This window comes from Ooceraea biroi, chromosome 2, assembly GCF_003672135.1.
Source record: "Ooceraea biroi isolate clonal line C1 chromosome 2, Obir_v5.4, whole genome shotgun sequence".
NCBI lineage: Eukaryota > Metazoa > Arthropoda > Insecta > Hymenoptera > Formicidae > Ooceraea > Ooceraea biroi.
Window position 1 is genome coordinate 13,630,152 of NC_039507.1, and position 24,193 is coordinate 13,654,344.

Here is a 24,193-nt window from a genome sequence, read left to right on the forward strand (position 1 = left end):
TAGAAATCGTAATATAGTAAATATATTACAATTATGAATCGAAATAACTTATTTCGTGTCATATATTTTATATGAAGATTTGTATTTACAACTGGCGGTATTTTGTGACATCGTTATTTTCATAGAAGCTGTTTTTAATAAGGCTATTTTTATAAAATATAATTATGTTATACCTTATCAATAATCGAAATGATATGTTGATATCACAACTTTTTGCGTTAAAACGATGTTATACTTTTTCCATAAAACTAACGTGATGATCAAAAACACTAAAAAGCGAATATATGTTACAATCCACTAAATATGAGTTTTGCAAAAAAACGACATTTGAGGATGCAATTCAACATTCTTTACAAACGTAATAAGTCGCAGATAATGATATGTTACATAATTACCGTCATATCAAAACTGATGTGTATGTAGGATTAACCAGGTAACGCTTCTTTTCAGAGACATGTATACGATACGAATGCGTGAACTGTAATGAAGAGCGCGAAGATGTACTGCGTGGAAAAATCAATTGCGCTTGCGCGAACTTTGGGCAAGATATCCTGTCATGACTACTATTCTGTGAGAAACACATATCCGTTGTACTATCATTACGTCGTCAAATCGATCGGTTAACGGCTCACTTTTCTCTCCCGCGCAAGTTGCGCGAAAATTATTTCTATAGCATTTTTATTTCTGTATCATTTCGACAGCATTATATGACATGCTCTGTAGCACTTCCATAGTATCATAGCTTTTACTTACTACGTCGTATTTAATATTTTATGTTATACGTATGTCCATACGTTTATGACAAATTTTAAGAAAAATTGTGTTCATTTTAAAGCAATAAGGTAAATTGTTTCAATTAGATAATTTGCCCCATAGGTAAATTACCTTATGCTAAATGAAAAATATTCTAAAATATTCGACGTATACTTCAGAAAATAAGAGATGTAAACCCCGATCAACATATTCTCAGATGTAGTTGAATGCTCAAAGAGAAATGATCTGTATAGTTGAACATTTTAGAATCCAACGAATTTTGCTATTCGCTATTGGCATATGGCCCTACAACCAATCAAAATTTGTCCGATTTCAATATTCAGTGTTTTTGATTGTTACAAATAGCTTTATTATATTTCAGGTATGTATGTGTACATATATTGATTTGTTTTATTACTTCATAAAGCATTAAATATTATTATAATAAAGCATTACGTCTTTCTATTATTGTAATAATTGTTCAATAACAAGCAATATTTAAAATATTCTTATATTACCGTTATTTATTAAAATATAGTATAATACAATTGTAACTTTGCTATTATGCATGTTTATTATATCAATATATCAATATAGAAAATATAATTGGATAATGTATATTTCTAACATATGTATAAATTATAATACCTTTTAATTAAATAATTTTAATAAATTACTTAATAATATTTATAATTGATAACAACAAATGACACAAATTGGATTACAATTTAAAGTTTATGTCATAAAAGTAGGTAATTTTTTTTTAATCTTTGCGCAAATTTCCTATAAATTATGTTTGCTATAAATTGTATTAATATCCGCGAACAAACATATAAAAATTAAATTTGTATTAAAATTATGCAAAAAAATAATTAAAGTTTATTTAGGTTTGCCTATTAACAAAACCTACATCAACAGAAACTGATATTTTATAATTACAGTTCAACAAAAAAAAGAAGCACCGGAGCGAGACTAGTCGTTTTTTATAGTTTTTTGGATGCTGAACACGACTCCGGTTTCCAAATTGCTCCATCATGTCACAATTGTGAGAAATTTGCAATTATAGTTGCAAAGAAGGATTATTTTGACAAACTCCATCATATTATAGTTATAAAATGTGACGTGCTGGAGAAGTTTAATTACAATCAAAATAAAATACGTTGGTAGGACTTTCAACTCTCAAAAGGAATTTTTGTCAATTATGGTTCATAAGATATCCATGGTTAAATATGAGATGTATTGTTACAGAAATTAACTGTGACTTAGATCGTAGACAATGTATCTTTCAATTATATTGTTTTAAACTTAAGGGTTTTTTAAGTCGCTGAATACGAATCAAGTGTCAAAATTGTCAAATTAGAAATGGTGGATTAAATGTGATGGATGATAAAACTTAAAAAAATGTTTAGATTGCTACAAAAATTAATGTATAGATGTCTTTCATGATACTGAATATGAATCCATCCAACATCCAATACTTATCGAAAATACAAAATATTGGAATTAGTATAACGGATAAAAATTAAATAATGTGTTTAATGTGTTTAGTGTGTGTGTGTGGAGGGGGGGAGGGGGGCGCTAACTAACTGAAGGACCCGAATTATTTGTATTCTGATATATTTCATATTTAACCGAGGATATCTTATAAACTATGATCGACACCAAAAATTCCTTCTGAGGCTTGAAAGTCCCAAAAACATACTTTATTTTGATTGCAATTAAACTTCTCTAGCACGTTACATTTTGTAGCTATACTATGATGAACATTGTTAAAATAGTCCTTTTTTGAAACTCTAATTGTAAATGTCTCAAAATGACGTGATGGAGCAATTTGGAAACCGGATTCATGTTCAGTGTCCAAAAAACTCTAAGAAACGACTAGTCTCGTTCCGATGTTCGAAAAAAAATCATTTTTTGTTGAACAGTGTTATAATGGATATGTTATAGATATGTTAAAATAAGAGATATATTATACATATATACTTTTTTTACTATAGTTCTGTAATAAATTTTTAATTGCAGCTAACACCGTTTATAACTTCCAAATGTACTAGTGATTTTATTATAAAAATTCTGTCTAACATTTTCTTTTGTCTTTCCTGCGTAATTCATCAAATTTCTTTTTAGATTAACATAGACGTTGTGAGTTGACCTTTTACATGAATATACTTCTAAACATCTTCCGATAAATTATGTTTAATGTATACGTCACTAATTACAAATTTTGTCAAAATAACAAGTACAAATTGCCTAATATTAATATTATTAATATAATACGATAGGTGAAATCTCTTATGGAGTGTCTCCAGCATGCCTGTAACGACTTAAAAGACGAAAACGAAATCGCTATAATAAAGAAATATGCAAACAGCGCGGAATATATCACAATTCTAGTTACATGTAAGAAAGTATTGAATAACACCTATACTTCCGCCCGCGAGCGCACGCACTTAAGTTATTTATAATATTAATATATATATAGTTATTATAATATAAATGTATAAACATGCAAATCAAAAGGGACACCAAACAATTCTAAGCAAAGTTAGTTGCAAGTGTATTACAGAAATATGGAAACGTTTGAACTGTTTTACTGCCGGGAGCAATAGCATCACCACTTTTCGTCTCGCTTGTTAAAAGTGCGATAAGCGATTGACATTTTGTACATAGTATATCACATATGCATTGTGGTATCCTGCAATTTCGTTTCTGGCATTTTCAGTAATGTCATATGAAAACTAATTTCCAATGTAAAACGTTAATATCAGAATAAGTAGTAATTATTTGATTGGGCGACGGGGAGAATATCATGAATGAAGTAACAGAGATCTCAATTGTAATTATGAATTAATTAAAATTAATTAAAGTAATTATTTATTATATGATAAAAAAAACAACTTGTACTTATGACCTGTTAATAATATATTGTGTTTCACTAAATATATATGTATAATGCCGTACATTATATTAATGTTAATGTTTATGTTTTTACTTAACACGTTTGTGTCACATATGTGTGACGGTAACAGTTTTTTTTGTTGATTTCGCAAATAAACAAAATCTACGCAGAACTTGGCAGATTAGCAGATTTGGAAATAATTTGAAGCTATAACCGAAGTTATAACTAATAACTGATGACTTATAACTGATAGATTGATTGTGAGAGTATGTCGCTATATTGCAATGCATTTTCGCACTTTCGCAATTATTAAAACAGATTAGCTTCCAGTGCTTGTATATAACGTGATCTGTGGTGGACGGTTTCTCTCTCCGAGGTCCGATAGCGAACATGTTAACATTTATAGTTATTTATTGGAATTATTACTATAAAGATTACATTATAATTATATCTTATTTTGTTTCTCTCAGAAAAATGCAGCTGTTCCTCCTACTTGTTGTTTAATATATTTTTATAATTATTAGTTTATTTCTTATTCTTCAAACAAACGTTTAATTCTGGTGTATATACAAAACTATAAAGAATATATAAAACAATAAAAAATCGAAATTTTTAATCATGTTTCTATGCATAAAAAATTCGCGCACATCTTATACTTTTTTTCACAATTACTGTGACAATTTTAATATTATTCTAAAAGATGTCTACAGTGATACGTGGTCTACAGTACGATAAGTAGAGAATAGGATAAACTAGAATATGATGGCCATACGGAAGAGATGGCCATAGGCTGCTGTAATTTCTCCAATAATTGTTAAATAGTGCGTTTTGGTAGTCAATTTCAAAGATAATTAATATTTACTGTAGTCAATGTACATATCACTGTCTTATATACAAATATATACAGATCTGGAAACGAAGTCGAATTTTCAGTGGTGGGGAAGTCATTTTATCGAAGCAGTTTTTCATTCGTGTATTTGTCGCTATGTGTCGCTGCTATTGAGGGATGTAGTGAAACAGACAGAGAATTGCTACTCTGTCTTTGTCGCAATAATGACATCCCTCCATCATCGCGCACCTTATGGCTGAAAATAGAAGTAAAAACAACTTCATTAAGGGGATCTATCTCTACTATCATTGTTTCCAGACTTGTACATAAGACCGTGGCACATACACTATTCGAAATAACAATATTGTGAATAATGTATAATGTTTTTACTTTCGACTGCCTGCAAAGTTTTTCATGTGTTTACTAAAAGCTGCAATAACGTGAAATAAATTATAGTTAAGTTGTCGTATTCAACGTCAGATTCATAATAAAGGTACATAAATTGTAATTTGACCTATAATTTGTATTGTCGTTATTACTATTTATTTATAAATACTATGGCCATCTATTCCTCACAGTTTGGGTAAGATAGCCGACTATACCAATAATACTAATTAAAAACTAAATAAGTAATATTGTTTTTTTTAATTATAGAAACAATTAGTTTGTTTTCTTCCAAAAAATAAAGATTATAATTTTGAAATATGCAATATAATATATAATTATACAGGGTGGGGCAATAACTATTACCACCTTAAATATCTTCTAATTTATAAGGTCCAGAGGAAAATTTATGAAATCAAAATTATGCGGTACGAAGGGGGCTAACATATGGCGATAATAATTTTTGTCCTGGTGGAGGCGCTTCGAAGATATCAAGGTCACCTTCATTTTTTTTAATAGGTTCGGTATGCTTTTTTCCATAATTTTATAGAGGAGCTTAAAACAAGTACGGAACTCATGACACAAAATTATTGAACAAGATTAAATGTAAATGAAAACGATAAAAAATACATTTTTATATTAAATGAAATTTACGTTTAAAAGATATACGAAATGACGCAGTATTAGTATGTTTTGTTGGAATGTTTTGATTTTGACATTCCTCATAAATGAGGATCAACTTGTTCTTCAAACGGATCATCGATGAAAATAAATAGTGACGTAAACTTATTTCAATGAAAACAAAGACCCTTTGAAGGCCATCTTAATAAGCTCACAGGATAAGATAAACATAAAAAGTAGTATCGATAGATAAGTCAATCGTGCAAGATGTATTCATTTGAAGAACCAGTCAACATGATGGAGAATGATCTCATTTATGGAGAATGTCAAAAAATTCAGTGAGAGCGCAAAATTTATACGCTGAACGATATCCTAATCGCACTCAGCCTTCGCGTCGAACATTTAAAAATGTGTGTGATAAACTTAGACAAACCGATAGCTTAAGGGGGGAGCCTGCTTTAGAACGTTGAAAATAAGGTATAATTTTACAAATTTTTTTGGAGAAACTATACAGCGGATCATTATAAAACTTTGATGCATTTATTAGCACATGTTTAAAGATAAAAGAAATTATTTTTTGATTTGAATATATCGCCTGTAGAGGTCGTCCTGGAGGCATCTTAGTGCAGCCGGCATTGTAAATTGGTGAGCATTCTCCTGCCTCCAAATTTCATCCAAACTGAAAAATTGAAATATTTTCTTGTTATTTATGAATTCCCATCGTCGATGAACCTTTAATATTCATAAAAACATTAAGGTAAACAATTATTTTTGCATGAAAAAGTTCAAAAACTTTGCCTAAAAATCGTACTTTTGTGTTCTAAGCTCCACCATTTTGGCACTTTTCAACTTTTTTCTTCTTTCTTTGGTTCATCGACGATAGGAATTCATAAATAACGAGAACATATTTCAATTTTTCAGTTTAGACGAAATTTGGAGGCAGGAGAATGCTCACCAATTTGCAATGCCGGCGACGCGGCTGCACTAAGATTTCTCCAGGACGACCTCTACAAGCGATATATTCGAATCAAAAAATAATTTTTTTTATCTTTAAACATGTACTAATAAATGCATCAAAGTTTTATAATGATCCGCTGTATAGTTTCTCCAAAAACAATTCGTAAAATATACCTTATTTTCAGCGTTCTAAAGCAGGCTCCCCCCTTAAATACACGTAAAAGTGAGCGTGAAAAGCGAAAAACTAAGGAAGGGAATGAAATTAGAGTTCTCACAATGGTGGCTCAAAATCCGCACATTAGTTCGCGACAAATTGAACGAGAATCTGGTATTAATCGGAGGAGCGTACTCCGCATCTTGCATCATTAACAAATTCCATCGATATCACCTCAGCCTTCATCAAGCATTACATGGAATGGACTTTGTAAATCGTGTTGAATTTTGCCAATGGGCTCAACAACAGATTCGAATCAATGACTCATTTTTTGATACAGTGTTATTTACTGATGAGGCAACATTTACTAATCACGGGAATGTTAATTTACATAATATGCATTTCTGGGCAGTGGAAAATCCTCATTGGCTGCGGCAGATTGAACACCAGAAACAATGGTCTTTGAATGTATGGTGTGGTATCATAGATAACAAAATTATTGGTCCTTATTTTATCGACGGACATCTACATGGCAACAGCTACGCCAATTTCCTAGAGCATAACTTGGTTCATTTATTAGAAGACCTGCCTTTAATCACACGACGAACAATGTGGTACCAGCATGATGGATGCCCTGCTCATTTTTCATTAGTTGCGAGAAATAAACTTAAAAAAAATTTGCAAATCGCTGAATTGGACGTGGAGGTCCTGTAGGGTGGTCAGTTCGTTCACCAGACTTGACACCACTGGATTTCTTTTTATGGGGAATCCTAAAAGACATGGTCTACACCTCAAATCATGCGACAACGGATCATTGAAGCCTGTGCGTCAATAGCTCCCGACGTTATTAGAAGAGCAAGCCAATCAGTGATCAGAAGAATCCAGTGTTGTATTGATAGTAATGGCCATCACTTCGAACACCTTTTATAAACATTAATAATAAAATAAGAGATAAAACGTCACGTAATAAAATAACATAGTTTCATTAAAAAAAATGTATTTTTTATCGTTTTCATTTACATTTATTCTTGTTCAATAATTTTGTGTTATGAGTTCCGTACTTGTTTTAAGCTCCTCTATGAAATTATGGAAAAAAACATACCGAACCCATTAAAAAAAATGAAGGTGACCTTGATATCTTCGAAGCGCCTCCACCAGGACAAAAATTATTATCGCCATATGTTAGCCCCCTTCGTAACGTATAATTTTGATTACATAAATTTTCCTCTGGACCTTATAAATTAGAAGATATTTAAGGTGGTAATAGTTATTGCCCCACCCTGTATATTTTACAAGGTTTTTGTTTATTTATGTATTAAAATATTAAAATATGCGTTTTGCTTATTTATGTATAAGAGTTCAGTTCAAAATAAATGTTGTCAAAATAAAACTAAATATGTGAAATTATATGTATAGCTAACTGTCCTGTAATACTATGGCCATCATTTCCCTAAAAGTCAGATGATTATGTTGTAATATTTTGATAATATAAAACTCCTAATAATTATTTTCTTTTTAATTTTGATAGTAGATGTACTTTAAGTTTCAGTGATCATAATGTGCCAAATGCTATTAAACAATAACAAAAATAAACGTATGTTTCTTGCATTTTAAAAAACTATTGCCATCTTACCCGAATTTACCCTACTTAAACGATAGAAAAACTGAAATTTACGTTATAAAACAATATTTCGAGATAATAAAAAATACCAGCTTAATTCATTAAACTCTCTTATCAATTATTTTAAAATATCCTTACAGTAATGGCGGGGTGCTGCGCATTTATTATGACTCTTATGCCAATTTATCCGCGGATTCTTAGCACCTTTCTACTCGTAAATATATCTCGACCACTTTACAATATGCAATTCGTAACTGAATATTTTATTGATAAAGAAAAGAATTTTTACTTACTTTTGCTACACACATATGCGTTCGTTTACGTTGCAATAATTGCGCTTGTGGGAGGAGGTATGATAGTATGTGCATACCTTAAACACATTTCCGGACTATTTAGCATTGCTAGGTAAGAGACAAATGTAAAAATAGACGTAACAATTGTGTTTATGAGTAAAATGGTTTTTATCTATTATACTAGTAGAAATGTAGAAATATTGTACATAATTTCAATAATAAATTTATTTGTAGTTACCGTATAGAACAATCAATGATATTAAATATTTATGAAAAAACTGATCTGAGGAACAAGATGATCGAGAAGAAGTTATGTCTTGCAGTGGATGTCCATCGCACAGCCATTGAGTGCGTTTCTGTTACACATGTACGATGATCCGAAAACACTAGCGCAGATGAGCTTTCTAAGACAAAAATTTTAGAACAAAAATGTCGATATAATGTGTAAAGGTTTTAGAAGTGAATGATTGAAGTTTACTAATATCAAACCTACCTAAAATTTGCGCGCTCAGATATGTCGCAATGCCATACTTAATACACGTAATTTTGGAACACCTATATTTCCTATTTTTTAAATATTTGTATATGTGAAATAAATTTCTCTTATGTTTGTTAAGGTTGTCTGACCTATTTACGTCTACTTTTAATGGAACATACTTTAGTCTAATTGTGATAAGCGTACTTTGTTTATGCCTTAGTTTATATGAAGTAAGTTCTTTAACAAAGGTTTGCAATTTTTGTGTATTCTTGTATGAGCAGTTCAACAGGACATGTAAGCTGAATGGAACAGCAGATGTACAAAAATATACATAGAAAACAAATAAAACAAATATTAAGAATAACACTGACAAAATTGACTTTTTTTGTAACACGAGTGTGAATAGTCATTTCCGATGAACTTTTGCCTGCTGAACACGAATCCGTTGTCCAAATTTGGCTATCACGTCACACTTTTAAGAAAAATGGCGTCAAAGAGGCCAAAAACTACGATTTTGCGAGTTTTCATGACGTTAGAGCACCGGCAGCAAATGTTTTCCTAATTTCGTTTATTCCATGTGAAAGTGTGAGTTTTTAGCTTTAAAATGCGCGTTGTTTCATTTCAATGTGATTTTACGTTTTCAAGATATAGTAATTTGAAAATAGCTCTTTTTCCCATGGAAAAGTCATTCCTTCTTAATGCTGCGTTATGTGGAAAGTAAGTGCTGTTACATTTATTGTATAATATAATAGAATCATATTACAAAAGCAACATAAAATTGATAGAATACAATAGACAGAAAGATTAAAAGATAAAAGAATATCATATTGTGTGGGTACTTGTATATGCGCGCGCATATGTTTTCATCTAATGATGGTGCTCGATTTCTAATCTAGCATCACTGCTCCGCATTTATAAGCAACACTGTTGTTTCTGTGCAGTTAGTCGTATATCTTCAGAACCCGAATTATTGTGAAATATATCTCGAGAATGAAAAATCATACCGAAACGAAACAACGCACATTTTAGAGCTAAAAAGTTGACACTTTCGCATGGCGTAAACGAAATTTAGGAAAAAATTTTCTGCTACAACGTTATAAAAACCTTCAAAATCATCTTTTTTGGTCTCTGGACGCCATTTTTCTCAAAATTGTGACGTGATAGAAAAATTTGGACAACGGATTCGTATTTAGTAGGCAAAACTACATCGGAAATGACTATTCACACTCGTGTTACAAAAATAGTGTTGGACAGTTTAATGTTTAATTATACATGCGTATACGAAATTTAAATTCATCACATTATCAATATGATGTCCACCAAGTTTTAATAAAAAATCAAAAGTATTTAATATGAAAAACATTTTACGTATTTTCCATTTTACGTATACCTATATTATGACATATAAATATGTAGCACGCACATACGTGCGTACGCGCGCTCGCACTAATGTGCAATGTAAAAATTATATTGTTCTAGCTACTTGAAACTGCATTGCTCCGAGAAAAAGTAGAGGAATTTCTATTGCATCTTATATTTGCATCTGCTATACTTGTATATTATTATCTGTCGAACTCTTGCGGTGAAGAAATTATACAGCACTACAGCAACATGTTTTCTACTGCGTAAGATATTTCACATAAACATTTAACTTAATTTGTCATTGATTCCTATTATATCAATAATATCATAGAATGTGTTAACATATCAGAGTAGAATAATAAACATGATGAAATTAATTATTTACTGTAGAAATTATTAAATCGCCAGTCAGTCATTAAAATTGCTTATATTTTAGTAGATCAAACCTGGCATATGTCGATGTTCAGACATGAAACTTTCTAACATAAGTAACTGTGCGCAAACGGGATTTGTTAGACTTTTAAAACACAGTTATTATTCTAATTAGAATCAAATATGATTGTCGCCACATGCCCCAGTGGTTGAATTTGTAAGACGACCGCACGGTATGAGGGAGGCTCCAGGTTCAAACCTTGGCTGGGGTGACATTTTTTGCAGCGAATTTAATTTATTCATACTTCATATTTGATTCTAATAAGAATAATAACTGTCTTTTTAAAGTCTAACAAATCCCGTTAGCGCACAGTTGTTTTTGTTAGAAAGTTTCATGTCTGAACATCGACATCTGCCAGGTTTGATCCATAATATATAATATATATATATATATATATATATATATATATATATATAAGTAATTTTAATAATTATTTACATAACCTGTAAAGCATGTACTTCAATATTAATGTTTTTGCTTATTCATGTATTTCGCATATATCTCAAATCATCTCATTAACTGATTATTATTTTCCAGATACAGCATTCAGTGGTATACGGCTCCTATACGCATACAGAAATTCATATTGTTCCTGTTGCAAAGAAGCTGTAAGATGCACTTTATCAAAATAGGTGGACTGTTTATAACATCTTTAGAGGGCTTTGCTTCGGTAAAAGTGTATTAGATATATGTGCGACACATATATAACATAACATACTTTGGAAGCCAAATTAATATTTTTGTTACAGTTGTGTACTGCATCGGTATCTTACTTTACTGTTATATATTCTGTACAGAAGTGATACCAGTATCAATCATCTGATAGTATACTGAAAATATGTGAGTAAACTTACAAATAAGTGACAGAAACTGTTCCGTTTTCAAATAACTTGTTGCATAAAATTATTAATTTAATACATATACATATATTCACTTTGTAGTGTTTCTATATCTGTACATATAAAAGTAATTGTTAATTTACATTTAATATCTTACAAACTGAAATATTTTCGCGGAACCTGCTAAACATCTATAATCGTTATGGAAAGGATATATCCGCGGATGTCATATAATCAAAATGATCTTTATTAGGATATAATTATAAAATTGTTCTATTGTAAGATGATATCACAGTATACAACAGATAAATATATATGTTTAAAAACATGCATGCTTTATAAAAAACTAAAATTTGTTAATGCAGTTACATATAATATAACAAAAATAAAAATTGTTGAGAGAGTATATGTGCCATTGTAAGATCAAGAAGGCAATTCTTGTTCTAGAAATTATGTGCTAGGAATAAAATGCAGAACATGAAGACGTACTGGAAATGGTTGGAAATGTCAATTGCGCGAAGTTAGATCAAGTTATCAACTTATCAAGTTATCTACTTTTCTGTGAGAAATAAATATATGTTGTACTTTTATGAAGGCATCAAATTCGATTAATCGCCCACCTTTCTCTCCCATCTAAATGGTGAGCAAATTATTTCTGTAGCATCTTGTAGTATTGATAGTTTATGTTACTTTTATCGATACATTTAAATTAAGGACTAATTTACCTTGGAAAATACACTAACAATAAGAGAAAAACATTATACAATATTCTTTATTCGAAGAAGGAGATAGACAAAAATGCATTGAGATATCGTTCTCAAATGTCCGGACAGTGTGGAAGGTCGAATAAGAACGGCCAGTATTGATACTGAATTTTCTTATATCTATCGAATTTCTCTGAACACAATTAAGTTATATCTTACCATCGGACAATGCTTGTTCAATTTCAGCCTTCTGTGTCTTTTCTTGCTTTTTGGGTAAGATCCATGTTTCTCTTCCATAGGTCGCTATAGGTCTTATTAAACTCAAGTATACTTGCACTTTAGATTTATAGCTTAACAACTTGGAGTTCAGTAACCTCTTATTAGCGAAATTGGTAATACTTAAGGAGACGGGCTTCCTCATCGATTTCCTTCTAACTTTGCAATATCGTTTATTTTGATGAGAAAATACGATTGCGAGAAGGAAAATCGTCGCTCTCAACTAGAAAGAAAGTTATCACCTACTGAAAAATGACAGTTTCGGGGTTAGGAAATCTGTCATATCGGCGGTCTACGGGCGTAGCGCACACTGACCGAGCATGCGCGGTGACGTTAAAGTGCGCGGAATTAGAAATGTTGCGTGATTGTCGCTATCCAATAGGTTTTGAATTCATGTGAAGCGAGGTCCCACGCAAAGCAAAGTTCTACATTGTAACTTCCACGCAGTACTTTTGGTCGCCTGAAAGTTTTGTTACATTTTTTATGTGGAAGAGGACTAAGTGACGGGCGAAGCCCGTCTCCTCGTGCTCTTCCACCCAAGCATATACTTTCCCAGTATAAAAAATTAATAATATTAAAGTAAGAAAGTTTATACTGGGAAAGTATATGCTTGGGTGGAAGAGCACGAGGAGACGGGCTTCGCCCGTCACCTAGTACTCTTCCACATAAAAAATATAACAAAACTTTGAGGTGACCAAAAGTACTCTGTGGAAGTTACAATGTAGAACCTTGCTTTGCGTGGAACCTCGCTTCACATGAATTAACAGATAACAGATTAGGGTAGATTAGATTAGTAGCAAATAATTTTTAGTACGATAAATTAAATGATTTGTTAATAACTTACTTATTGGATAGCGACAATCACGCAACATTTCTAATTCCGCGCACTTTAACGTCACCGCGCATGCTCGGTCAGTGTGCGCTACGCCCGTAGACCGCCGGTATGACAGTTTTCCTAACCCCGAAACTGTCATTTTTCAGTAGGTGATAACTTTCTTCCTAGTTGAGAGCGACGATTTTCCTTCTCACAATCGTATTTTCTCATCAAAATAAACGATATTGCAAAGTTAGAAGGAAATCGGTGAGGAAGCCCGTCTCCTTAAGTATTACCGCGAAATTCTGTTTCCTTTCCCTATTCTTGCTTTTATCTCTTCGTTGATTTTATTTTCCTCATTCACCAGTGACCCCAAGTAAGCGAAGTTAGGCATTCTTTCGAAGCTGTAATTTCCTATCTCGAGGTGGTTTCTCTCATTATCTTTTACTGTAGAGGTACGCATGAACTTTATTTTCTTTTGGTTTATCGTTAGCCCGTACGGAGTCTTACGTATGTTATTTCACGGAACACTATTTTGATATATACAGTAATACTTTCTGTAGACAGTTTCCGAATAGTAATTATTGAAGTATTTGGGTATTTAAAATGTTGCCCATAAATGCGGAAAACTGTAATTATAAATACGTTTGCCGATATTTCGCCGAATGAAATATTTCAAGGGAAAGTAACGATTAAATGTCCTGTCCAAATCATGACTAATACATAAAATAACCACACATCGACCTACGTGATGATATAAACGTTTATTTAATTGATACTTTTCGGACCGAATATACAATCAAACAATATTGCCAAGCTAATGCAATAGATACCAATAGATCGACATCTTAATCCGAAGTGCGAATGTTGACTGACTGCTCGGATATCCTTAATGCCTTAATCCAGTCGTGATAGCGCGAAATGCGCTTCAAATCCTTGGAACATGGATCTTGGAGCCGGGTTTAGAAAACTACGCACTTCTGACTTGTTTATTATGTAATGTTTATTATAATAAACATACATACATAACGTCCATATATGTAGGTCACGTTTATTATGTAGTTGCGATAAGTGGGTACAGCGAACGGTGAGCAACGTATATTTTGTTATCGCTCTATTTCGAGCAACGTTTATTTTTGCGCACTGTTTATATCGCGCTGTGTTATTCTATTATTACACATGATAATTTATGTTTTGCCTATTTGTTTTTTATGTTTAACGTTAACTACTACTATTATATATAAAATGAATGAAACAATATAAAACAATTATTTAGTAATTTAATTAGATTTATTACGAATATTCGTTTCTTCATCTCATACCGAAGAAGAAACTCTCCGATCAGAAAATCATAACGAAAGAAGGAGAGACAGTTGTAGCCAAATAACGAGCGAGAATAAGTAATATTTAAATATTTATAATAGGTGACTAATGATGTTATTAATATTTTAAGGCTTTACATTTGTTTGTCTTTACATGATGTAGATGCAGTACTCTTACATAAATAAATATATAGTATCTTCATTGAAAAGAATACAGCTGACAATATTACGACCAAACTAAGGGCCAGAATCGCATATATATCAATCAAGTTCTTCTCCATCCAACTCTGAGATCTAACCGGCGATACTAAGCCATTTGGATTGCGAACGGCATATTCAATATTCCAAATCGCCAGATCTAACGGTGGCAATGCACGATCTCGATATTCATTGGACAACCGTTTCATATTTTCCATGTAACTGCAGGAGAGATATTGTATTACTAATAATGTAAGATACAAATTTGAAATAGAATTGAATTAAATATGAAACGAAAAACGGATACAACAAAAGAGTAATAAATAAAACTAAAATTTTACATCTCGCTCTGTCAATGATATATCCTATATGTTTTACTTTATATAATTATGTTATAAACATGTTATTGTGTATATATTGTTTTCTTAATATTTATATAATAATTATTAAAGAAAACGTACTTAAAGACGAATAAAATATAATATATAATATAGTGGATACCAACGATATTCAAATGTTATACCTCTTATTGTAAACTATCTCTTCAAGTGCATTTAATACAGATTGCGTTGATAATGCTTTAAAGTCTAAACGTAAACCTGCACCTTTCGCTACTAGAGTCTCTACGTTATATGTGTGATCCAAAAAGACAGGCATCCCGATCACTGGCACACCTTTCCAGATAGCTTCCTGCATACTGAGAAGACCGCCATGCGTCCAAATTGCTATTACATTTGTATGACCTACACAAAAAGTATATCACATAGTAATACACTACAAATCGTTTACTTTAATTTAATGTAATTTAAAGTTTTTAACTTAACGGCTTATTATAAAGTCAAAGTCTGACATGAATTAAAACATTTGTGTTGTTAAGTTTGGACTTTCTTATTATGCTAATGTATTAAGTCGGTGCGTAAGTTCCTACCAATGGGTCGATAAATGAATCCTCAAAAGATGATTCCTTCGTTCGATGTGATATTTGCATGTTGCAGATGGGAAAAGATGGGGAAAAAATCACAGAAAACGATGAAAACTATTTTGATTCATGCTATATTGATTGTTTCATTTCAATAAAGAAAAAATTCAAAAGCGGTAAGAACTTAAGCACCGACCTAATAATAGATCTTTTAATTTCTCAACAGATCGAAAAACATACTCAAAACATTGTTTTGGGGAAACCATTTAACGGTCATCACGTTGTCCGGCATTTTGACTGGCACATCAATATTTAGCTTCCAAAGTACTCGTTGCTTCAATTTTGACAAAGCCAACACGACGGCTTTCAGTTTATTTAATCCAATATGTTTCCAATCTACGTTCGTTCCAAATGATATTATGATAACTCCATTTTTTGCTTCATCAAGGAATTTAGACATACTCTGTGCGCAAGGTAACGTGAGAGAATACATTTCAATACATAAAAACATATATATATAACTCATTAACATATATATATAACTCATTAATTCAAAACGACAAAATGAGTTATAGCTAAACAAGAAATCGATGTAATTCCTCAAATGCGATTTAATCTAATTACTTATTAATAATTCTGGAATGTACTAAGAAAATCTTTTTAGCTTTCCCTAAAATGTTTTGTTGGTATATTGTTGTTAGTATTTTTATATACATTCTTAAGAAAAGTATTTGCTTTCCTTAATCGTTACCTCGTAGTAAGTTGCATCTACCCCAGTGGTTGACTGCACTTGAGCGTGCATCCCACCAACCTCTATGGTGTTTGGCGGCAACGGAATTGCATTGTCAAATGTGAAATGACTATTTATCAACACGATGCTAATCGTTTTCTCTAATTCACGTAATGGCCTGATTTTGTGACCTACATATTGCTCGGCAAGCCGTTGAGAAGCGGGCAAAAAATAGTAGTGTCGGATAAAATCGTCTATGATGTAATAAAGAACATTTAACGTTTTTTGCCAGAGATTTGCAGGTCTTACGACCGCTGCATACCCATAAGGTCGCATATTTGGATAATTCGGGCAATCGGTATATTCCTTCAGACAGGGTGCAGGGCCGAACGGGATAAATCCTACTATAGGTGGTTTAGCTTTTGCAACCTAAAAATATTACTATTGATATAACTATATTAATATTACACCCCCCCCCCGCTACACACACGCACGCACGCGCACGCACGCGCACGCACACGCACATGCACACGCACACAGACACACACACACACACACCCCTTTATTAATATATTGTTATATTAATTGTTAATACATGTATATAGGATATAACTGCATTAATCCAATTTTTTTCATAGTTACAAAATTACTGACATATGTTTTCTTTACCATATATATTATATATGATAAAGAAGACATATGATTTTGCAGACAGACCGGCAAACACAAACTATGCATTGAACATTAACAATGTATTGAATTGTAGTTGTAAATTTTCTTGTTTGAAAAAGGGAACAAAATGGCAGAAAAAGGATTTTATTACCCTGGTAGAAATTTCGTGCAGTTTTTAAGCAGTTATTGAACAGTTATGTTCTGTCCAATAACTGACGAGTAAAATTGTTGGGATCAAGATGTAATGCGTTTCCTGCAGTTACTGAGCACAAAAGATGCACAAACTCTAAACTCATTTACTGGAGAAAAACAACAATAAGTGGATAAAGAAACTATTCAACCAATTAATACAGGTTTGCTGCTTATAAAATGGGCAGTTTTGGTTAATAAAATTCATATTTTGTGCATACTTGCTTATTTGTACAATTTTAAGGTTACTAAAAATCACCATACAGGAAACCTGTGAAGTGCAATATATATTGCACTCAAATTAGCATATATAATATTAGCCTATATCAAAGATTTCCTATACTATGACTCTTATTAATCTTATTCTGATATTGCATTATTATTTATAGTTTATTATTTATAGCTTATTATTTATAGTTTGTTTACTTTTTACGTAGTTATCAGTTCTTTATCAAATTCTTGTCCATTTCCTACAGTATTGATACAACTAATGAGAATGCAGTAATACTACACAGTAACTGATGGGGCGTCTAGAGAAACTGCACAGATTTCTACCAGGATATGTCATTTATTATATTATATCTATCAAACAGTCCTTGTATAGGAATATATTCTATATACACGTATCTTTAACTTTATTTAACTAATAATGCAAAATAGAAATAAAAAAGCAACTCATGCAAATATATACATATATTATATATTTTATTTACCTGCCACAATCCATATAGGCATTGATGTAACGTAATGTCCTGTACTATCACGTCAAATTCATGGTGTTTAACCATTTCTAAAAGCTCCTTCGCCCCTTTGGTCTGGATTATTTTTTCACACGTATTGATGCTCCAAGAATATTCAACATATGTAGTGTAAAATACACTAAAGTCCATGCATTCAATAAAATTTTGACCACTGGTTTCGCGTATATCTTTCATCACATTTTCGAAAACCTGAAAGTAATAAACACCATTAAACAGAAGGAGAACATGTGAAAGAAGCAAATAAAATTTCGTCAAAAGCGTTAAATCTTGGAAACATTTTCTGATAAGAACACGATTACGATAATTCTCTTATCGCGTATGCTGAATATATACAATTTATGCGGAATAATTTATGATCTGGTAATTTCTACTTACAGCGTATGTCAAATTCTGCACCAAATTATCTTCGATGTTGGCTTCGTGAATGCTCACCACATGTACATGATGACCCACTTGGAGTAGTCCTTTTACCAAAGTCATTGCCCAAATGTGATGACTAGTCGACATGAGGGACTCGACTAGCAAAATTGACAGCGGAGCTGTAGACGTAATCATGAGTTCTATTATAATAAAAAAAGGAAATAACGACCATCTCGACACCATTATGACAAACACACTAATCAAGTTTTCAGTTTAGTTTCACTGTTAGGTGAAACTATGAGTATGCAATGAGTAAATTAACTATGCAATGAATAAGTCAAAGTTAACTATTGACTACAAAGTATTGGTCAACCTTGAGATAAAACATAAATATTACATAACTCGCTCTGTGACACTCATCGGAAGTCGTTCCCGAACGTCTTTGTGCGCTCAATGGTTAATGAGCTCCCACATGCGTTAAATAAAACGAATACGATCTCGTCAGCGATTTGCGTTGTGTATGATAGTGCTGGATTCTTGGTTTGCCGTTGATGAGCCGTCAATTCGTCCGTAATTAACACACTGAAGATGGTCTAACGTATAGACCGAAACGTTTGTGATTCACGATCAATGTATCTCCGATCTTAAATAACAAGCACCTACACCCAGCTTAGCTCTTGCATCAGTTTATTGTCATATTATATTATCACTGAGCTTTGATTTTTCGTATATAAATATTACATGTAGATAAAAAGATAACTTCTAGCAATTTGCAGTTATTAATAATAGCGAGATAGTATAATAAAAAATCAAGTAAGTCAGTTTAAAAAAATAATTAGAGGTGAAATCTAAAAGGACCAGTTACGGCATAGAAAAGAGAACGTAGAAGGTGATACGTACAAGAGTAATATGGGATTTTTTAACAAAACGTAACTTTAGCTGAGTTGGACCTGTCCCAGAAAAGCTTTCTGGCTAAATGAAGAAGGTGTGGCGCGCCTCAGTGTTGTCAGAAAGTGTGCGACGATTCACGAGACCATTCCCACCGCATGCTACAAAGCACGCTTTCTGGCATTGCATTCTCACTGCGCCGTAACCAACGAGCGCGCGGCTCTCCTACCGATGGCCTCGCTGCACGAGCCGCGCTAACGCGCGTACTGATTCGCTAATCTTCTGTTATTAATATCTCAAAATTGTACGTGGTCAATTGTAAAATAGTACAAGACTTTTTAGTTTAACTTAACGAGCTCTACCTGCAAGAGAGAGATTGGACAACTTACGCGAGACACTATAATAGATTTTGCATTCGATTTTTATTTACTGATAAATATGAATTTTTATTTAGGACGAAGGACTCCTTAATGTATATAACATACATTACTGGGCAGAAAAAAATTCTTTTTTATTTAGAGAACGAAGCTTTCAAGTTCACTGGAAATTAAATATTTAAATATTTATAATAGGTGACTAATGATGTTATTAATATTTTAAGGCTTTACATTTGTTTGTCTTTACATGATGTAGATGCAGTACTCTTACATAAATAAATATATAGTATCTTCATTGAAAAGAATACAGCTGACAATATTACGACCAAACTAAGGGCCAGAATCGCATATATATCAATCAAGTTCTTCTCCATCCAACTCTGAGATCTAACCGGCGATACTAAGCCATTTGGATTGCGAACGGCATATTCAATATTCCAAATCGCCAGATCTAACGGTGGCAATGCACGATCTCGATATTCATTGGACAACCGTTTCATATTTTCCATGTAACTGCAGGAGAGATATTGTATTACTAATAATGTAAGATACAAATTTGAAATAGAATTGAATTAAATATGAAACGAAAAACGGATACAACAAAAGAGTAATAAATAAAACTAAAATTTTACATCTCGCTCTGTCAATGATATATCCTATATGTTTTACTTTATATAATTATGTTATAAACATGTTATTGTGTATATATTGTTTTCTTAATATTTATATAATAATTATTAAAGAAAACGTACTTAAAGACGAATAAAATATAATATATAATATAGTGGATACCAACGATATTCAAATGTTATACCTCTTATTGTAAACTATCTCTTCAAGTGCATTTAATACAGATTGCGTTGATAATGCTTTAAAGTCTAAACGTAAACCTGCACCTTTCGCTACTAGAGTCTCTACGTTATATGTGTGATCCAAGAAGAAAGGCATCTCGATCACTGGCACACCTTTCCAGATGGCTTCCTGCATTACTGAGAAGTCCGCCATGCGTCCAAATTGCTATTACATTTTTATGATCTAAACAAAAAGTATATCACATAGTAATATACTACAAATCGTTTAATTTACTTTAATGTAATTTAAAGTTTTTAACTTAACGGCTTATTATAAAGTCAAAGTCTGACATGAATTAAAATATTTTTGTTGTTAAGTTTGGATTTTCTTATTATGTTAATGTATTAAGTCGATGCGTACGTTCCTGCCAACGGATCGATAAATGGATCCTCAAAAGATGACTCCTTCGATCGTTCGATGTGATATTCGCATGTTGCAGGAAAGATAGGGAAAAAATCACAGAAAACGATGGAAAATATTTTGATTCATGCTATAACGATTGTTTCATTCCAATAAAAAAAAATTGCAAAATCAGTAAGAACTTATGCACCGACTTAATACTAGATCTTTTAATTTTCCAACTGATCGAAAAACATACTCAAAACATCGTTTTGAGGAAGCCATTTAACGGTCATCACGTTGTCTGGCATTTTAACTGGTGCATCAATATCTAGTTTCCAAAGTATTCGTTGCTTTAGTTTCATCAGAGCCAACACGACGACCTTCAGTTTATCTACTCCGACGTATTTCCAATTTACATTTGTTCCTAACGATATTACTATCGCTCCCTTCTCTGTTCCATCAAGGAATTTAGACATACTCTGTGCGCAAGGTAACGTGAGAGAATACATTTCAATACATAAAAACATATATATAACTCATTAATTCAAAACGACAAAATGAGTTATAGCTAAACAAGAAAGCGATGTATTTCTTCAAATGCGATTTAATCTAATCATTTATTAATAATTCTGGAATGTACTAAAAAAATCTTTTTAGCTTTTCCTAAAATGTTTTGTTGGTATATTGTTGTTAGTATTTTTATATACATTCTTAAGAAAAGTATTTGCTTTCTTTAATCGTTACCTCGTAGTAAGTTGCATCTACCCCAGTGGTTGACTGCACTTGAGCGTGCATCCCACCAACCTCTATGGTGTTTGGCGGCAACGGAATTGCATTGTCAAATGTGAAATGACTATTTATCAACACGATGCTAATCGTTTTCTCTAATTCACGTAATGGCTTGATTTTGTGACCTACGTATTGCTCGGCAAGCCGTTGAGAAGCGGGAAAGAAGTAGTAGTATCGATAAAATCGTCTATGATGTAATAAAGAACATTTAACGTTCTTTGCCATAGATTTACAGGTCTCACGACCGCTGTATACCCATAAGGTCGCATATTTGGATAATTCGGGCAATCGATGTATTCCTTCAGCCAGGGTGCAGGGCCGAACGGGATAAATCCTACTATAGGTGGTTTAGCTTTTGCAACCTAAAAATATTACTATTGATATAACTATATTACTATTACACCCCCCCCCCCCGCCACACACACACACACCCCTTTATTAATATATTTTTATATTAATTGTTAATGTATACAGTATATAACTACATTAATCCAATTTTTTTCGTATTTATAAAATTACTAAACATATATCTCCTTTACCAGATATACAGGGTGTCCCATTTTAAATGCCGCGGGCAAAAATCTCGAAAAATATGGGACATACGAAAAAATGTTTCGAACAAAAGTTGCATGGTTTGAAGGGGGCCACATGATGAAAATATGTACTTAACCTTGAGTGACCTTTTGAAGGCCAGATCAATGTGATGGATGTTTTCTTAAATGGGACCCCCCCCTCTTTTATTGTATATTCTTGTAGCTTAGTTCGAGAGCTTTCCAAAACACTACCTACTTTTGTTTTTTGCCCAAGCAGTTCCCAAGATATGAAGCGTCAAAGTTGACATATCGCCGGCATTCGCATTACCCGATGTACACCGCGGGGAGGTTGCTCGGTCGGATTTGTACATCATAGTGGCCCTAAAAAGGGCCAATTTTGTGTATGGAGGTGTGGTAAGCAGTACTAGTACTAGTAACTCCAAATGGAATGCAAAGTATTTACTAATAAGCAGAGCTCGGACTTCAGTGCCGCTATCCCCACTTCAGGCTCTCGAGCGCCGCGAGAGACGGTCCCTCAAACAATCAAAAAATGTTTCAATTTACGCAACGGTACCTCTCATCTGCTTAGGCCGCTCCACCGGCATAGTCGGCACTGTCTCTCGCGGCGCTCGAGCACCTGGAGTGGGGATAGCGGCACTGAAGTCCGAGCTCTGCTTTGATTTAATTTTATAACATTAAAAAATTTCTCTATAAAAACATCGAAAAATGTCCAAAGATTATGCGAAACAGGATCTGTCGATTCAAACCGCGTACGATCTAATGCAATAATGCGTGACCACGTTTCTAAAGATGTTTTTATAGAGAAATTTTTTAATGTTATAAAATTAAATCAAAGGTACAGAATGTCTTTCTTCCGGCACTGGCAGTTTGCGAGCGTCAATTGTTTATTGTCGAAATGCTCGTCTTCGACGCTTACGCTGCAGTGCACGATTTGGTTCCGTACGAGGCAAATCGAGCTTTTATTGCATTATGGCCCAATTTACCGCAAGTGAATATACGGATATGATTATCACGTATGGAATGGCGGGCGAAAATGCATTGGCCGCGGAACGCTTATACGCGGAAAGATTCCCCGAACGTCAACATCCGTCGCGAAGGACAATCTTACGAAACGTCCAACGATTGTGAGAAACGGGGTCTCTCCTTTCAAATGTACGACCCGGAAGAGCAGTGCATCTGCACGTCCGCGACGAGGAACGAATTCTACGGGAATTTGAGAGAAATCCCGGATACAGTGTGCGTCGAGCAGCAAATACACTCGGCATATCCAAGGATGTAATACATCGCACATTACAGAGGAACAGACTGCATCCGTATCATTACCAACGGGTGCAGCAGCTTCTTCCCGGCGATTTACAATCGCGCGTCTTTTTTTGTGAAGGTATTTCTATTATCTTTATTTGACATTTGCAGTGTATTTATCGCCTATTCGTCTTAATTATCAGTGAAATACGTATAGGGTTCCTCGCGCAGTGTCGGCGGAATATTTTCTTCCCCGACTGCATCCTGTGGACGGACGAGGCCACCTTCACACCGAACGGCGTGTTTAATTCACGCAACTTCTTGCAATGGCAAGAAGAAAATCCGCACGCCGTTCGAGAAGGTGCATTCCAATATCGTTGGAGCATAAATGTTTGGGCTGGCGTAATTGGAAATCGAGTGGTGAGTACATCTTTTATTTCAGCTTTTATTTCAACTTTTCTTCCGCTCCTATCTGCTAACGTTTCATGATAATTTTCAGATCGGTCCGTATCTTCTTCCGCCGCGGCTAAACGGACCACTGTACGCGGCTTTTATTCAGAATCAACTTCCATTGCTCCTTG

The 24,193-nt window shown here is 33.1% G+C and overlaps 2 protein-coding genes across 4 annotated transcripts; one reads left to right on the forward strand and one right to left on the reverse strand.

Annotated features, from left to right (window-relative positions):
- The first annotated feature begins 395 nt into the window (after positions 1 to 395).
- On the forward strand, positions 396 to 12,219 carry LOC105279988. 3 transcript variants are annotated; one of them, XR_894035.3, is made up of 11 exons: positions 396 to 1,135; positions 2,776 to 2,895; positions 3,036 to 3,153; positions 8,359 to 8,623; positions 8,746 to 8,859; positions 9,129 to 9,219; positions 10,469 to 10,614; positions 11,322 to 11,454; positions 11,534 to 11,624; positions 11,726 to 11,901; positions 12,071 to 12,219. XR_894035.3 is itself a non-coding variant. In XM_011340132.3 (10 exons), exons 3-9 carry the CDS (start codon positions 3,048 to 3,050, stop codon positions 11,585 to 11,587), a joined length of 909 nt encoding a protein of 302 aa, XP_011338434.1. In that variant the 5' UTR covers positions 397 to 1,135; positions 2,776 to 2,895; positions 3,036 to 3,047; the 3' UTR covers positions 11,588 to 11,624; positions 12,071 to 12,219. The 3 variants fall into 3 exon arrangements, 2 of the variants coding, with proteins under 2 accessions (XP_011338436.1, XP_011338434.1); XM_011340132.3 differs by lacking the exon at positions 11,726 to 11,901 and having other exon boundaries at positions 397 to 1,135; XM_011340134.3 differs by lacking the exons at positions 9,129 to 9,219; positions 11,726 to 11,901 and having other exon boundaries at positions 8,746 to 8,878.
- Positions 12,220 to 13,893: 1,674 nt separating this feature from the next.
- On the reverse strand, positions 13,894 to 22,129 carry LOC105279991 (UDP-glucuronosyltransferase 2B1). The gene is given in 10 exon segments (XM_011340138.3): positions 13,894 to 15,159; positions 15,461 to 15,680; positions 16,097 to 16,319; positions 16,608 to 17,015; positions 18,161 to 18,397; positions 18,584 to 18,765; positions 20,646 to 20,817; positions 20,819 to 20,868; positions 21,284 to 21,506; positions 21,772 to 22,129. Coding segments are annotated over 10 exon segments (2,271 nt in total). The 5' UTR covers positions 22,042 to 22,129; the 3' UTR covers positions 13,894 to 14,873.
- Between the last annotated feature and the right edge of the window lie 2,064 nt (positions 22,130 to 24,193).

Excerpts from the sequence above, each read along its gene's own strand:
- LOC105279988 (XM_011340132.3), top strand. The coding sequence starts at position 3,048 with ATGGAGTGTCTCCAGCATGCCTGTAACGACTTAAAAGACGAAAACGAA. Across the intron at positions 8,860-9,128 it reads GTCCATCGCACAGCCATTGA|GTTGTCTGACCTATTTACGT; the intron begins GTGCGTTTCTGT and ends ATGTTTGTTAAG. Across the intron at positions 11,455-11,533 it reads CTTTAGAGGGCTTTGCTTCG|TTGTGTACTGCATCGGTATC; the intron begins GTAAAAGTGTAT and ends TTTTTGTTACAG.